Source organism: Juglans regia, chromosome 3 (assembly GCF_001411555.2).
Source record: "Juglans regia cultivar Chandler chromosome 3, Walnut 2.0, whole genome shotgun sequence".
Lineage (NCBI taxonomy): Eukaryota > Viridiplantae > Streptophyta > Magnoliopsida > Fagales > Juglandaceae > Juglans > Juglans regia.
Genome location: NC_049903.1, coordinates 31,871,798 through 31,887,927, shown reverse-complemented (window position 1 = coordinate 31,887,927; position 16,130 = coordinate 31,871,798). Strand labels below are relative to the sequence as shown.

The 16,130-nt window shown below is 34.7% G+C and overlaps 2 protein-coding genes and 1 non-coding gene across 3 annotated transcripts; 2 read left to right on the top strand and 1 right to left on the bottom strand.

Moving 5' to 3' along the window:
- Nucleotides 1–2,921: 2,921 nt before the first annotated feature.
- LOC118348076 lies at nt 2,922–3,013 on the top strand. Its single transcript, XR_004801222.1, has one exon. It is a non-coding gene; the product is annotated as a small nucleolar RNA snoR27 (small nucleolar RNA).
- Nucleotides 3,014–5,195: 2,182 nt separating this feature from the next.
- Nucleotides 5,196–7,484, top strand: LOC109002963 (tubulin beta chain-like). Its single transcript, XM_018980897.2, has 3 exons — nt 5,196–6,112; nt 6,196–6,465; nt 6,555–7,484. Exons 1-3 carry the CDS (start codon nt 5,719–5,721, stop codon nt 7,232–7,234), a joined length of 1,344 nt encoding a protein of 447 aa, XP_018836442.1. The 5' UTR covers nt 5,196–5,718; the 3' UTR covers nt 7,235–7,484.
- Nucleotides 7,485–8,903: 1,419 nt separating this feature from the next.
- LOC109002964 (L-type lectin-domain containing receptor kinase S.4-like) lies at nt 8,904–10,377 on the bottom strand. The gene has a single exon (XM_018980899.2). The coding sequence runs from the start codon at nt 10,152–10,154 to the stop codon at nt 9,093–9,095; it is 1,062 nt and encodes a 353-aa protein (XP_018836444.1). The 5' UTR covers nt 10,155–10,377; the 3' UTR covers nt 8,904–9,092.
- Between the last annotated feature and the right edge of the window lie 5,753 nt (nt 10,378–16,130).

Sequence of the window (16,130 nt, the reverse complement as noted above, 5' to 3'; positions counted from 1 at the left end):
TATTTTTTGCACTTTGATTTATTGTTATTTTTTGCACTTTGATTTATAGTGAAGATCAAATTTATGGGGAAAGATCTCTTTGAGATGCTCTTCTTTCATAAAATCTAACGAAATGAAAAGGGTTTTTTTTTTGTCTTGATATTATGTTCTCTCTTATTAAGGTAGATGACTCATCACCTCAAAAGGAATCTTGTAATAGAATTCTGGAAGCATCTGGACACCCTATACACTGACAGAATTGATATTGGTGGTCCCAAGATTAGTTACGAAATTACAATAGAATTCTGTACAAATGAAATTCATCTTCGTTTTGAGTAGCTTGTATAAATAAGTCCACTGAACTATTGTAAAAGTAGCTTTCATATACTTGTAAATTATTTTCAATAGAAATAACTCTTTCACACATTTCCTCAAATACATGCTCTGCATTTTTATTCTTCTCTTCAATATGGTATCTTAGAGCCAATAAAGCCCACGCTTCTTCCTCCTCCTCAATACAAAATGGATTCCAGCAGTCAAAACTCAAAAACATCATCACTTTCTTCCCCACCACCCCTCAACACCTCTATAGCCACACCTGCCTCCCATTTCGTCACTCTCAAGCTTTCCATCAACAACTACCTTCTATGGAGAGCATAGATCATTGGTTTCCATTGCTCTAAATTTGACTCATTGTTGTTTATTCAAATTGTTGGTTCTAATTGCATCAATGTTTTAGTATATGTTGATGACATTGTTGTCACTGGTTCAAATAAATTACTCTTCATTGATTTTATTGCTACTCTTGGGTCCTATTTACCTGTGAAGGACCTTGGTCCTTTACACTACTTTCTAGGTATAAAGGTCACTAGAAATGCCACGGGTGTGTCTATTTCCCAGTCCAAATGCATCACAGATTTATTGTTGCGTACAAATATACACAAATCTAAACCAATTGCAACTCTTATGTCTTCGATGGCTCGGCTCACTGCACTCGAAGGATCCTCTTTTAAGGACCTTCAGCTGTATCGCAATGTAGTGGGCAGCTTTCAATATCTGGCTTTCACAAGACCAAATATCTCTTTCACTGTCAATAAAGTTTTTTAGTTCATGCACTATCCACGACTGCCCCACTGGTAGACCGTTAAAAGAATAATATGTTACTTAGATAATACACAACATTTTGGCCTTTATTTTAGTTCATCTTCTTCATTAACACTGTCGGCCTTCTCCAATGAAGATTGGGTGGGTTGCCCTGATGAACTGAAACAACCTATTCTGCGTTATTCCATGGGTGGGTTTTGTATTTATTTTGGTTCTCACATTCTCTCTTGGTGCTCTAAGAAACAACCTACGGTTGCACGGTCCTCCACTAAGGCCGGATACAAAGTAGTTGCAAATACGGATTGTTTGGCTATAATCTCTTTTACAAGAACTTGGACTGTTTCTCAAAGATTCTTCAACTTTATGGTGTGATCATCTGGGTGCTACTTATTTAACTCTTAATCCCATTATGCATGCTCGTACTAAACATGTAAAACTTGATTATCATTTTGTTCGAGAACGTGTGACATCTAAATCTCTTCAAGTTTCTTTTCTGTCAAGTAAATATCAACTTGTAGATATTTTTACCAAGCCATTAGCAGCAGCTCAATTTGCACATTTACAATCCAATATTACCATTCGTCCTGCTGAGCTTGGATTGCGGGGGACTATTAAGGCAATTGACTCATCACCTCAAAAGGAATCTTGCAATGGAATTCTAGAAGCATCTGGACTTCCTTTGCACTAACAGAATTGATACCTGTGGTCCTAAGATTAGTTACAAAATTACAATAGAATTCTGTACAAATAAAATTCAACTTCATTTTAAGTAGCTTGTATAAGTAAGTCCTCTAGACTATTGTAAAAGTAGCTTTTGTATACTTATAAATTCTTTTCAACAGAAATAGGTCTTGCAGACCTTTCCTCAAACACATGCTCTACATTTTTATTCTTCTCTTCAAAATCCCTTTATTCTTTTTTCAGATTTTATGGCTTTTAATATTTGAATTATCTTTGATGGATCAACGATCTAGTCCGAAAAGGTCCTCATTTTTTCTTCCCTCATAGTAAAAACATATTATTTTCGATCTCTTTGGTCTAATCATTTATGATTATATTTTGTTAAATTGGTAATGATTTCGTGCAAAAGTCCGTTGCAGAGAAAGCTGTAGAAAAAAGCTTGCATCTTTGTCATTTAGCTGAAATGAAAAAACTCCGAACCAGGGGAAAAAGAATTGAACAAAAAAAATGTTAATTTACTCTAATTTCTGTTGCACTAGTACTGAGGCTTCTGCTGTGCAAGCATTAATTTGCCTGCTGCCTAATCTAGATGTGCTGAATTGAACATTATCAACCTAAATCCAGAAGCTGCACATGGAATCTAGAGAAACCCACAGTTCCCGTGAGGTTTTTGAAGAAATAACATGACAAAAATAAGGAAATCTGTTGGAGGTGCTGTCGAGCTCTCAGCTGCCATGATGCAGAAAAGGAGAAAAATAAAATAAAAGAGAAGATCAAAGAGACTGCTAGTCTAGCAGCTCTGATACATGATAAAAGGAGAGAGAATGTTTCCTGAGTATTCATGAATTAAACATCAACCATCTCTATGTTGAGTTTATCCCTGCACTTTGTTTTAGCTGGATACACAAAATGAACGTTTGCATCTGGTTTCTAGCTTTTCATCTTGATGTCCAATATGAAGCCTAGCAATCTTGATGGCCTTTTGTTCCATCTTATAATTTCTATAAATCTTAATCAGTTGTATTTGATCTTAGTTGGATTTTATGAAACATGAGTATCTGGAGAACCATTGATTGTATATTCAGTCAATGGCTTGGATTTTGAAATATGTTTTAGGTAAGAGTGAGAGTAGGTAGATCCTTTTTTGGAGTGTCTCCAATGGATCAATGATGTTTGTTAGAAAACTGCGTTATCTTTCTGTAATTTCCTTAATGGAATTGAAGATAATCATAACATACTGGGATCCATTATTCCCATTATATATCATTTTAGGCTGTGTTTGGTTTTCAAATTCAATCGAGTTCAGTTGATGTCAATCTAATTTTAAGTTAATTCTAACATCTAAATATTTAACTCTCAAATTACTAAGTTCATCCCAACTCAAAACTTTCTTATACGTGAGACCTACAATCTTTTTCAATTTAAAATTTCTTTATACATGAGACTCACAAATTCATAATATTTTTCAATTTTCTATTAAAAGTACTAAACTCATCTTAATAATCAAACACATTTTAAACTCATTTTAAATGGGTCTCATATAACTCCCTTCACTACTCAACTCACTATTATTCATAAAAAAATTCGATTCAATTGAGCTCAACTCAACATCTAAATACAACCTTAAATTCTTTGTAGAATATGATTTCGGAAACATCAAACCAAGCAATTTAACAAAGTCGGTGGGTTTTGGTTCTTTCTGTTGTTGAAATGATTTCGACTATATGATATTCAAGAGTTAGGTTGGAATGACTGTGTTGTATGTAGGATTTACCTCTCTCTCTCTCTCTCAGCAGAAATGGTTGGTAATTGGAAGGGATTCTCCTTGAGTGGAAAAGGGAGAATCAATGAGACTGTATTTGAAAAGGGAGAGTTAGGCTGTGAATGCAATTGTGTTGCTCAATATTCCTGCATATGGGACACAACGCTCTCATAATCTAATGACCTGAATTTGATTTCAATGCAACCAAGAAAGATGAATCAATTTCAATTTCTGTTACGTATAATCGTAAAGTGTATCAGTGTTACGCAATCGATTTAAAAAAAAAAAAAATTTAATATTAAAAAATTAGTTTTTTTTATATAAATTTTATATTTACTATTTTTTTTTAAAAACTGAAAGTTGGTGGGAGTGCACTGAAGGCATAATCTGACCATCACATGTGCCAATTTAAGAGACTGAGGGCTCGTTTGTTTTCAGAGATGAGATGAGATGAGATGAGATGAGATGAGTTGAGATTAAAGTTAAAAAGTTGAATAAAATATTGTTAGAATATATTTTTTAATATTATTGTTGTTTTGGAATTTGAAAAAGTTGAATTGTTTATTTTATTTTGTGTGGGGATTTGAGAAAGTTGTAATGATGAGGTGAGATGAGATGAGATGAGATATTTTTGAAAAACAAACGAGGCCTGAAGTAAAGTTGGGGAGTGTGTCGGAAAGAAAATGGTGCCACATGAGTTGAGAATTTTGAATGTAGAATACGTGTGGAGAGGTCAAGGTTGTCGCAGGGTTTTATGTTTCTGCATATACATGTGCCTCTTCACGTGCATACACATTGTCATTGTCTCTTTGTGTGTGATAATTAGGGCTTCACATGCACATACATCCTTACCGATTGAATATGTTATGAAAGTGCCTTTACCACATGCATTGCAACCCACCGTAATCAATATAGGATTACAAACTAGGGGACCAGAGTCCACAAGGGGGAACCCTTCTATTGTCACCTCCATTGATGTGATGAAACCTTATTCATAAAAATTAAATAAATTAAATGAAAAACACAAAAACGCAATACTTTCACAAACATATAAAAAAAAATGAATAATGCTACTAATGCATTTAATTCTTTTTTTAATTATTTATTTATTTATTAATTAAAAAAGAGACTATTAATATATTAATATATTTTTTATTTTTTAAAAATATTTGAATATGTTAAAAAAACATTAAAAAATAAATAAATAATAAAATTTTTACTAATGAACATGTCCAGCAGTCAAAATGGACTGCACACCAGTACTACATATCTTTATTATTTTATGGTATTATCACTTTTTGGAATAAGAAAGATTTTATATATTATTTTATTATTTTATTTTCATCTAATTATATAATATGTGACATATTTATTATTATTAAATAATTTTTTATTATTTAATAATAATAAATATATCATATCTTATATAGTAAAATAAAAATGTGGTATATAATATTATTATTATTTTAATTTTTATGAATAAAATCATTATATATATATACAGGCATACAATTATGTAATTAGAAAAAACTTAAAATCTAATATGATAACAGTACTGAACTTGATTAGTATTTAGATTAACTTAAAACCAACATAATCACCGCTGGCTTAGTTAAACCCTACTAATTTACACCCCTATTTAATAACATCTGTGAAAACTATTTCTCATTATTAAAATTTTAAAATATCTGGCACCGACAGAGGGATGAGTTGGAAAGATAATGATAATGATAATGATATGATAGGCGTGGGAAGGGTAGATGAGATCTAGAAATATTTTACCCTATTTATTTGTTTTTTAAATTTCAAATTTCAAATTTAGAAGGAGTGTGTTTGTGGTGATTACTGATGATGATGATGCCAAGCCAGCGCTATGTTTAGGAGCCTCACTCTGTCGTTTTCCCTAAATTTGCAGGAAAAAGCCATTAATTAAGGAAAGCTTCGCTGGTAGGTCAGTAGCTGTACCCTAAATTTAAAAAAAATTTGAAAAATCTGCACAAAACCCCATCAACATCACTCAGCAATAATACTCCTGTGAATTGAACCGTTAAAGATCTTATCTTTCTATAAAGAAAGCTCCCTTCGTCCCCACGCATCATTCATTTCTTTTCATTTCTCTGCCCACGCTCTCCTCCTCCCTCGCTCTATTTTTCTCTCTGTTTCGCTTTCTTCTTTCCCGACTTCAAGCGAAGATGCGTGAGATCCTTCACATCCAAGGTGGGCAGTGCGGCAACCAGATCGGTGCCAAGTTCTGGGAAGTGGTGTGTGCTGAGCACGGCATTGACCCGACGGGGAGATACCAGGGTGATTCTGAGCTTCAGTTGGAAAGGATTAACGTTTACTACAATGAGGCTAGCTGTGGCAGGTATGTCCCTCGCGCTGTTCTCATGGATCTGGAGCCTGGTACCATGGACAGCATCAGGACCGGTCCCTACGGCCAGATCTTCAGGCCGGACAATTTCGTTTTCGGTCAATCTGGCGCCGGAAACAATTGGGCCAAGGGTCACTACACCGAAGGCGCAGAGCTCATCGATTCCGTGCTCGATGTGGTCCGTAAAGAGGCAGAGAACTGTGATTGTTTGCAAGGTTTGTGCTTCCCAGATCTGATCTCTCTTATCAATTTCTTCGCTTTTATATATTTGTTGATTACGGTGTTTATCGTTTTGCAGGGTTTCAGGTGTGTCATTCTCTAGGAGGAGGAACTGGATCTGGTATGGGTACCCTTTTGATCTCGAAAATCAGAGAGGAATACCCAGACCGAATGATGCTCACCTTCTCCGTCTTCCCATCCCCAAAGGTCTCCGACACCGTTGTTGAGCCTTACAACGCCACCCTGTCCGTCCACCAGCTCGTCGAAAATGCAGATGAGTGCATGGTTCTTGACAACGAAGCTCTTTACGATATTTGCTTCCGCACCCTCAAGCTCACAACCCCAAGCTGTAAGTTAACTGGCCTTTCCCGTTTGTGCATCTTGTGTGAGAGATCTATGCCTTTCGGGTTACTGATTGTCTTGTTTTTGTTCGATCAGTTGGAGATCTGAACCATTTGATTTCTGCTACCATGTCTGGGGTCACATGTTGTTTGAGATTCCCTGGTCAGCTGAACTCCGACCTTAGAAAGCTCGCCGTTAATTTAATCCCCTTCCCTAGGCTCCACTTTTTCATGGTGGGTTTCGCCCCTTTGACATCCCGAGGTTCCCAGCAGTACAGAGCCTTGACTGTGCCTGAGCTCACCCAGCAAATGTGGGATGCAAAGAACATGATGTGCGCCGCTGACCCACGACACGGCCGCTATCTCACGGCCTCAGCCATGTTCCGTGGCAAAATGAGCACCAAGGAAGTGGATGAACAAATGATCAATGTTCAGAACAAGAATTCCTCATACTTCGTGGAATGGATTCCCAACAATGTGAAATCCACCGTTTGTGACATTCCACCAACAGGGCTGAAGATGGCTTCGACATTCATCGGGAATTCCACTTCGATCCAGGAAATGTTCCGCCGTGTGAGCGAGCAGTTCACGGCCATGTTCAGGAGAAAGGCCTTCTTGCACTGGTACACAGGGGAAGGTATGGATGAGATGGAGTTCACCGAGGCGGAGAGCAACATGAACGATCTGGTTTCCGAGTATCAGCAGTACCAAGATGCCACCGCCGATGAGGATGAGTATGAGGAGCAATACGAGGAAGAAGAAGCTCAAGACATGTAATGCTGTTAGTTTTGAATGCGACCTGCTGCAACTTCCGGTTGCCATTGAGGCTATTCCGGATAGCTGTAGGCCATATTTTAATGTCGAATCTTCAAGTTTGTTTCTTGTTTTTGGGTTCTTCCTTGTGTACTTTGAGGCATTTCATGTGATTCTGTTCGATCATATGTTGTTCATTGACATAAACTTCTCTATCGATGTATTAATGCTACTTCTCTGTTATATTCGCCTAGCTATTATCGCATGTTGTTCATTTCTCCAACTTCCTTTGCGGGAGTTTATTTTGCGCATACTTGTTTGTAGACTGCAGTGTTTCAGATTTGCAGAGAGCAATGGGCATGACAATGAATTGCCAGACCCTCCCTCCATTTACACATTTCATTACATCCATATCCACAATGTTCCATTTTGCACAATACCCCCCCTCCCATTCCTCTCTTTTCTGGAGACATTTCATATAACTCTGGTTGAGGGGCAAGGCAGTTTAATTGTGAGAGTATACAGTATGATTCCACCAATCTACCAACCATTTCTAAGTTTTCTGTTTATCAGAAACTAGCCAATGTCAAGATCTTCTTGAATCTTAACTAGAAGTGCTCCTTGTACCATCATCTGTAATCTCAACAAAAACATTGGACAAACGAAGTTTCAAAAGCTCAAATGTTATCCAAACTTTTGAAAAAGTGTTTTTCAAAGGTTTGTGGTCTTTGAATATTGAGATAAAATGGGATGGGATGAAAGACTCTTGCTATCCAAATCAGGCCTTATTATGTTGCCTGTTGCCAAAGCTAAACTTAGCAGCACTTCTTATCATCAAAAGATTCACCTTGAAGGCTAAATACATACTACTGTTAAGGCAGGCAGTGGCCTCGGTAATAATAGATTTACAATTTGATGTTTAGCCTTTGATTACTTGCAGCTGGTGCCTCTGTTACCACTTCGTTCTCAAAGCTATGCTTACTACTGGGAAATACAAAAGACGCAATGTGGAAAACCATTGTTAAGATCTCGTAACTGTTTATAATGATTTAAATGGCTTGCAAACCAAACCCAGCCTGATTATATTGCTTCACCAGCAGGGCCTAAACATGGGGAACACAAACCAACCAAGACTGATCCGCTGCTCGCACTGCTACCGTTATGGGTATTGTCAATCAAAAGTTTTGGAAGACTTCAGAGTGCAAGAAAAGCCATGAACCGAAGTATGGCTTTATAGAACAAATCTGGTCGCAAGAGGCATCCTCGTTTTTTTGTTGGGTTGGTTCACCGGGTGTCGAGTGTAATTTTATACAATCGAGTTATGTTATATACTAGGCTCTTATCTCATATCCATCTTACGCCAATTGCCCCTAAACCTAGTTTGTTTTCACAATTATTCTCAATTTATTTCATTTTATTTAATAATTACAATTTTTTTAAATTCCAATACAAAATAAAATAAAAAATTTAATTTTTTTAAATTTCATAATAATATTAAAAAAATATATTTTAATAATATTTTATTTAATTTTTAATTTTTATCTTAACTCATCCCATCTGAGAAAACAAAAGAGATTGAACAAGGGTTCATAGATAGCACCACATTCAGAATCGGATTATAGTGGGATGAAGGAATATATAATATTTTCCTATGCAAGTGGCTCATAGTATCAAAGGAGTCATGCCAACCATGGGGGTTAAAACCTACAATATTTCAATTATCTGTTCAAAGCACATTCAGTGCTTCCCAGATTGAACAATATGTAACAGAACTACATTTTGACAATTGATCACCAAATTACAACAAAACAATAAAACGTGAAGATAAAAGTAGAAAAGACACTGATTTACAACACAACATTCAATTGAACACCACAAACTCCTACTTGCCACCTTCGATTGCTTTATCTACAACTACTTTGACTTTCTTGTACTCGCAACCAATGGGCTGCATAGCAAACTCCTCCGGCACCACCGGACGCCTATGGCCAAAGACTGTCCACAAATACAACACAGTGAATGCCGCCAAAGCTCCACAGGCAGCACCGAATATCATTGCAGCCAGTACTCTTGAGAGACAATCTCTTCGCTTTTCGGCTTCCAAAGTTTTGGTACTTTTAGCAAATGCCTTGGGATCCAATGGCTCCGAATGCATCCAATTCGGAACATGCCTGATCTTAAAACTCCAGGAATGCAGAAAACATGAATCAGAAGAATTCCCAGTTGAGGAGCTAAAGCCCACAAACACTTCTTCATCCTCCCACACCTTGGACAGAGCAATTCGATATGAGAGCAACGGACTAGAAGGCCTAGAGCTACCATCTTGGCCCAACCTAACCTCTAACCGCTTTGAACTCGCTTCGTAATCTATCCAAGCATGGATTTTTCCACTACTGCGAGCCAAATTATAAGCCGACGCATTGCTCAATTTCTCTGATACAACACTACCCACACCTATTCGTGCATGATTCTTCAGCAAACCATCATTACTGTCCCTTAACGTATTAAACTTAACAGAAACAACCTTAAAATTGCTTTTCCCAGATCCTAGAGAAAGTCCATATGAACTATTACCAAACTGGCTAACATTGAAGCCATTTGGAACCATAAGGAAATCTAAACCATCACCATTGCCCGTAGACATCGAGAACGAGAAGTAAGTCGAAAAAGAAACGAAACTTCTAGACTCACCTCCGACAAGTTTAATGGGGTTCTTGTACATGACTCGTCCAGCACTCGAACTCACCCGATCAGTTAGTTGAATCGCAGAGCCGCCATCAACAACTTTTGCAGCCCCATACAGAGTGATTTTGGATTCGTTTTTTGGATCGTTCTGGAACCGTGTGAATGAGAAATGAGAATCTTCGTCTGCAGCTAAGGATTTGAGGAAGAAAATGAAGAGAGTTAATACAGTGAGAAGCCTGGAAATGGGTAGTGCGGCCATCGGTGAAGTGGGTCTTTGCTGAATCTTTGGTGTTGCGTGGAATGGTGGGTTTCTAGGGTTTGTGGGGTGAACACATTTGCATCTGAAAGTGAATTTTTTTCTAGGGTTTGAGAACGGAAAGCAGAGGAGGAAAGTAAAGAATAATGGGGGGGGGGGTAGGCTCGGAGGTTGTGAAAATTAAATACGTTTACTCGTTTCTGCTAAAAACACTGACTTGCTTTCTTTGAGTGGTTGCTGCCTGTGGGAATCTGATAAAGGACATATTTTTGCATTTGTGCACTCGTAGTTAGATAAATTTACAACTTTGGTCCATGTACTTTCTGTATTCTCATTCCTCCCCCTACGGTTTTAAAAAAGACTATTGGCTTGTGACGCTTGACATTATGAAGTTTTAGGTTGATGGATATTTAAGTTGCGGTTGGATGATAAATTGAGTTGAGATGAGTTGAGTTGAATTTTTTATGAATAGTAATGAGTTAAGATAATAGAGTGAGTTATATGAGGTCTGACTAAGTTGAATTTAGATATGTTTAGATTTTAAGATAAATTTAGATGTATTTATGAGAAATTGAAAAAAATTATGGGTCGCGTGTGTAAAGAGGTGTTGAGTTAAAAAATGTTGTGGGTCTCACGTGTAAAGAAATTTTGAGTTGAGATGAATTTAGTGATTTGAGAGTTTGGTGTTTGAATATTAGAAGACATCTAAATCTGAATCGAACGCAATCTTAAATCTAAGTTCGGTCAAAAAACCAAACGTAGCCTTAAATCTAAGTTCGGTCAAAGAACTAAACACAACGTTAAATCCCTAGCATTTTAAGCTTTTGCACATGAGTTAATAGTTCTTTGAGGTGCATTTTATTCTATTAGAAAATGTTTGGTGTATAAAAAGATCTTTATAAATTAATATAATTTGATATGATGTATTAGATTATAATTTTTTTATTAAATAAGTTTAACATTTCATATTAAACCGAGTCAATTTGTAAAAAGTTATGAGTATGATTTTTTTGTTTTTATAGACTTAACACTTCTCTTGTTCCTTGATTTGATTGAAATGGTAAAAATGCAAATTACCAAAACTCATGTGGTGAGTCAAGAGATCTTATTAAAGCTTTAGATACAAAAGTTATCCAAAGTGGAGTCCTATGGTGACCTTGATCAAAGACAACTTGACTATAAGTGTAACCTCCTTCACGTGTCAACAACATGCTCTTTTGCATTTTAGCATAAAACCAGCTTTTATGCTTAAACGTCTTCTATAAGATTTTAAAAAAGATATTAGTTATTTCTTTACCATCATTCTTTCAATATGATATTAATTAATTAAAAAACTATTTATTATCTTTTACTTATCATTGAATTATTTGATACTATATTAACAAAATACGGTTAAAATATTGATAAATAATATTTCTCTCACATTTAAAATGCAAAAAGGATATCGATTTCATTTCAATTGCATTTATATGGAAAGCAAAAATACTTTAGGCATCATGTTTCTAATAATAGTATTAGATTTACAAGTGACATGACCAAGACACCCATATTCTACAATAAATAAAGATTATATTCATTTTAAATAGAAAGAATTCTACAATTTTTTTATATAAATATTTTTATAATTTATTAATTCAATAATATAATATTTACTAACATTTACGGATATTTTTGAATCGATATTTATGTATTTAATAGATAAAAAAAAAAAAGGGGAAAAAAATCCTAAAGAGACTCCCCTTGTAGAGGGACCATTGCATAGGTTGCGCACCAACGACGCAAGAGAAGGGTGCGGTTGTGCGCTGTCAGTTGTGCCTACTTTAGCAAAACTCTTTTCAGTTAAAAACTAAAATGCGCGTGCACTTTTGTCGTCTTGGTATGCCAACTGTACTGGTCGGTCTCCTTCAATGTTTTTTGACAAAAAAAACAAAGTGTCAACTTGTTTCTTCATCTTCTACTCCTCCATGATCCATCATCTATCTGGTTGCATATTCTTTGATTTTGTTTTGTTTTTTTCCTGGAAAAGAAGTTGGGAATGGAATCAATAAAAAAGAGTAATGATACGTATGTTTGATTGTTAGACTATACTCAGTTCAACGGAGTTCGATTTAGATTTATACATATTCTAACATCTAAACATTCAACTCTCAAATCACTTAATTCATCTCAATTCAAAATTTCTTTATACATAAGATCTATAACTTTTTTCAACTTCCTATAAATACATCTAAACTCATATTAACATTCAAACATATTTAAACTCATTTTAGGTAGATCTCACAGAATCCACTTTACCATCTCAACTCATTACTATTTATAGAGAACTCAACTCAGCTTAACATCTAAACGCAGGCTGAATCTCATTTTTATCACATCATATAATATGTGGTACTTTTGTCACTCTTGAGGTTAGGTTTAAATAGTGAATTGAGATGAGATAAGTTGAGATGAAAATTGAATAAAATATTATTTTTTAATATTATTATTATTTTAAAATTAAAAAAAATTATTTATTTATTATATTTTATATAAAAATTATAATGATAAAATAAAATAGATTGAGAGCCCTTCTCAATCCATACCTAATCATCCTATATTTTTTTAAAGAAAAATTCTTCAAAAATTGATGGACAATAATAACACATTATCTTTTCAGAGGATGTAAGTGGGATGTAAAATTGTCCAAATAAAAAAGGTGGTTGGTACTTGTAGGACATTATTTTAACTATTGATAGTTGGACTTTGTTAAATCACTACTTATTTTAATGAAAAATGCTAATATAATTTTTAAATGTGTCTACTCATATTTTTCAACTTTTTTTACTTAATGGTTACGGAATCGATTATTAGTGATTTTTTTTTAATTTTTTTAATAGTTAAGGATGTTTAAAAAATGTTTAAAAGAAAATGAAAAAAATAAAAAAAAAATCATTTGCACTGAGTGGATATTTGGAGTGCAAATTTGATGTTCACCCTAACATTATCCTATTTTAAAATCTGAAAACGATAGCAATAGGTAAACTTAATTATTTTTATATTTTATTTTAATACCTCATTCCTGTGTAAGTTAAACTTTTCTTTAATAAATGAGAAATGATACTTACAGTGTGGAGTGCGCAAGCGTCGCGCAATCCTTTTAAAAAAGAATAAGTAAATACGAGATTTACATAAAAAAAAATTAATTTTTTAATAATAGATCACACTCTTTTTCAAAAAAGTTACGTAACACTTTATGCACTCCATGACTATATCTAACATTACTTATCTTAGCATACCAAAACCTTTAAAACCACAACAACTTCGTGTATAAGTTCCACTAGTTTGAGCAGTAAATATTTGAGCATGGACCACTAGGCTCTTGAGCTGGTCTATCACACACTTGTTAACATTTTGAACCTTAAGAAAACCCTCCATCAGCAGTTCCGCACATGGGAGCTGGTGGAGTGGTAGTAATATCCTCAAGCCATTGACCCAAATATAAATAAATAAGCCTATATGAGCTTGGAAAAGGGTGAACTCTCTAATATATTAAAAACATCTTTATAGAAAATTGAGGAAGCATCTGTACACATGATGCTTTTACTTTAATATTCGCCAAGTTTTGATAAATGAGGCAATATTTATCTGAAAAAATTATATATATCAGATACTATTCACTTTCACACTCTACACTTATAATTTTTTTAAAATGTATGGATGTTTTTCATAGAATGTAAAAGTATTTTTCATAGAATATAGAGTGAGAATGATCAATAGTGGTTGATGAGAAGAATTTATATATATATATATATATGTTTGTTTTTCATTTATTTATACAATGTAGACAAGACCAACCAATTAAGTATTATATATGGTAATATACAATTAAACCCACAAGTGTCTGAACTATCATCTGTCAGTCACCTAAGAGAAGTTCAGTCAAGAAAGTAAGATTTTATTTTTGATTAGAATCAAGAAAGTGAGATTGTTTAATATCCCACTTACTGGACATTATCAGGGAAAAGGACCTTATCCAGAATATGCTTCTTCCAACCAGAGAGAGCCATCAGCCATCAAAGCCAACTCATCATCATCCGGAGATTGAAAATAAAATTGTCACAACTTATATAGTGGACCATAATATCTGATGCTACTGGTGTGTATATTCATACTAAAATTGGGCATTTAAAGTAAGAAAAATTCTTCTTATCAGTTACTATTCACCATTTCATATTTCACGTTCTATGAAAAATATCTCTGTACCTTATGAAAAACATATTACATCGTATAAAAATTATAAATATGGGATGTGTGATATGAATAGTTGATGAAAGAAACAAAAATTCATGTCATTTTAAGCGAAATTGATAGTATTTTTGTATAAAATATAGAATATTTTGATTATTTAATTTATCAATATAATATAAAATGATTAAAGAGATCCTATTTCTTAGAAGCTAAGCTCTAGGATGGTTAACAAATAAAAACAAAAGAGAGTGGAGATGTCACAAGCGTTGCAGTGCCAAAGACAACAGCAGGATTGTTCTGTCAACTTCAAAGACAACCACCTTTAAAAATTGTGCTGGCCAACCCAACTTTCTTATTGCTTTGGTGCCCTGAAGATTTTCACAAGCGAAGCATGTTATACAGTAAGTACCATCCAGAAGGGCCCCCCCAACCTGTTTTTCATCAAAATTTCAAACATTAATTGAAGCAGGAATTAACAAAAAAAAAAAAATTGGATTGAATCCATGCCACTGTGCGTAAACAGCATGAGGAGGAGGGCCAACCTGAGGACTGCAATTGCTGGAAATTCTCCCTGTCATTAAGAACCAAAATGAAATCGTTGTCAAGAAGCAAAGGAAACTCAGAGCTCATGCCTATCATGTGCATGCTGCAAACGTTGTATGTTACTGTCTTAACTATAAATTAAATCAGTGTCCTCACAGGGTGTTGAACCCAGTTACAATATTGGGTGGACTTTTCACTTGATCTATTTAATTGGGTGGATATCTTCCTATTTCTTACATCTTGTAATTTTATTCTTTTTAATGTAGAGTAGAAAAAAAAAAAAAAGTAAGATAAGAAAAATCCAGTCTCTTTCACCAAAAGGGGGGGGTGAAAAGAACTGCTGTTAAAAACCAAATTGATAATGTCTCCCACCTGGAAAAAGGTAGATTAGATTCTACTCTTTTATTATTGATGGGATCAAGTGCCACCAATAATGAATTGATTTGGGATGGATTGGTTCCATCTTCTTTAACCACTCTTTTAACTTCAGTAGTAATGTTTCAAGATTTGGTGTTTGTAAATTGAGTATTTCTATTTATAAGTAGATGTGAACATCACATCATCGACATGCATGAAATATATGTTTTACAGACTTACAAATAGAATTTTTCTTATAAATTGCAACCAAAAAAAAAAAAAAAATCTCCTTCTACGCGACGATTTTGCCCCTAGATTGTTATATCTTTGAACAATCACCACCAGAAGCTCTCTTTTCTTGGCACACCATTAACCTATCCTCTTGAAACGATCAGAAATTATAGATATTAAGTGAACAACTACATGAACAGTAGCAAAAACTTGCCCTTGTATTTCTGTTTCGTACAAGTTTCCGTGCATGTATCACTGTTCTCATTCATTCCATGTGTAAATTTCTTCTTGTTGGCGTCCCATCTTTTTGTTTAGTTGAAGACCTGGGAAACTAAGCGGTGATATGTCTTTGTTCTCTGCTTTACTGGGTGTTGTACTTCTTGTCTATAACCGTACATTTTTATGGAGGTTGCTGCTAAGAAATCAGTAGGAATGTTGGATCCCTAATCAAATGTCCCTAATCTTTTTCCTTCCTATCTGTTCAAATGTACAGAAATGCTTAAACACGTTCAGAAGAATAGACAGAATACAAATTAAAGATATCTAGGATCAAACAAAGTATGCTTGCAATTTCTCTACTGTATCAGTGTTTCCAATGAAAATTGGTATACTTTGGTGAAT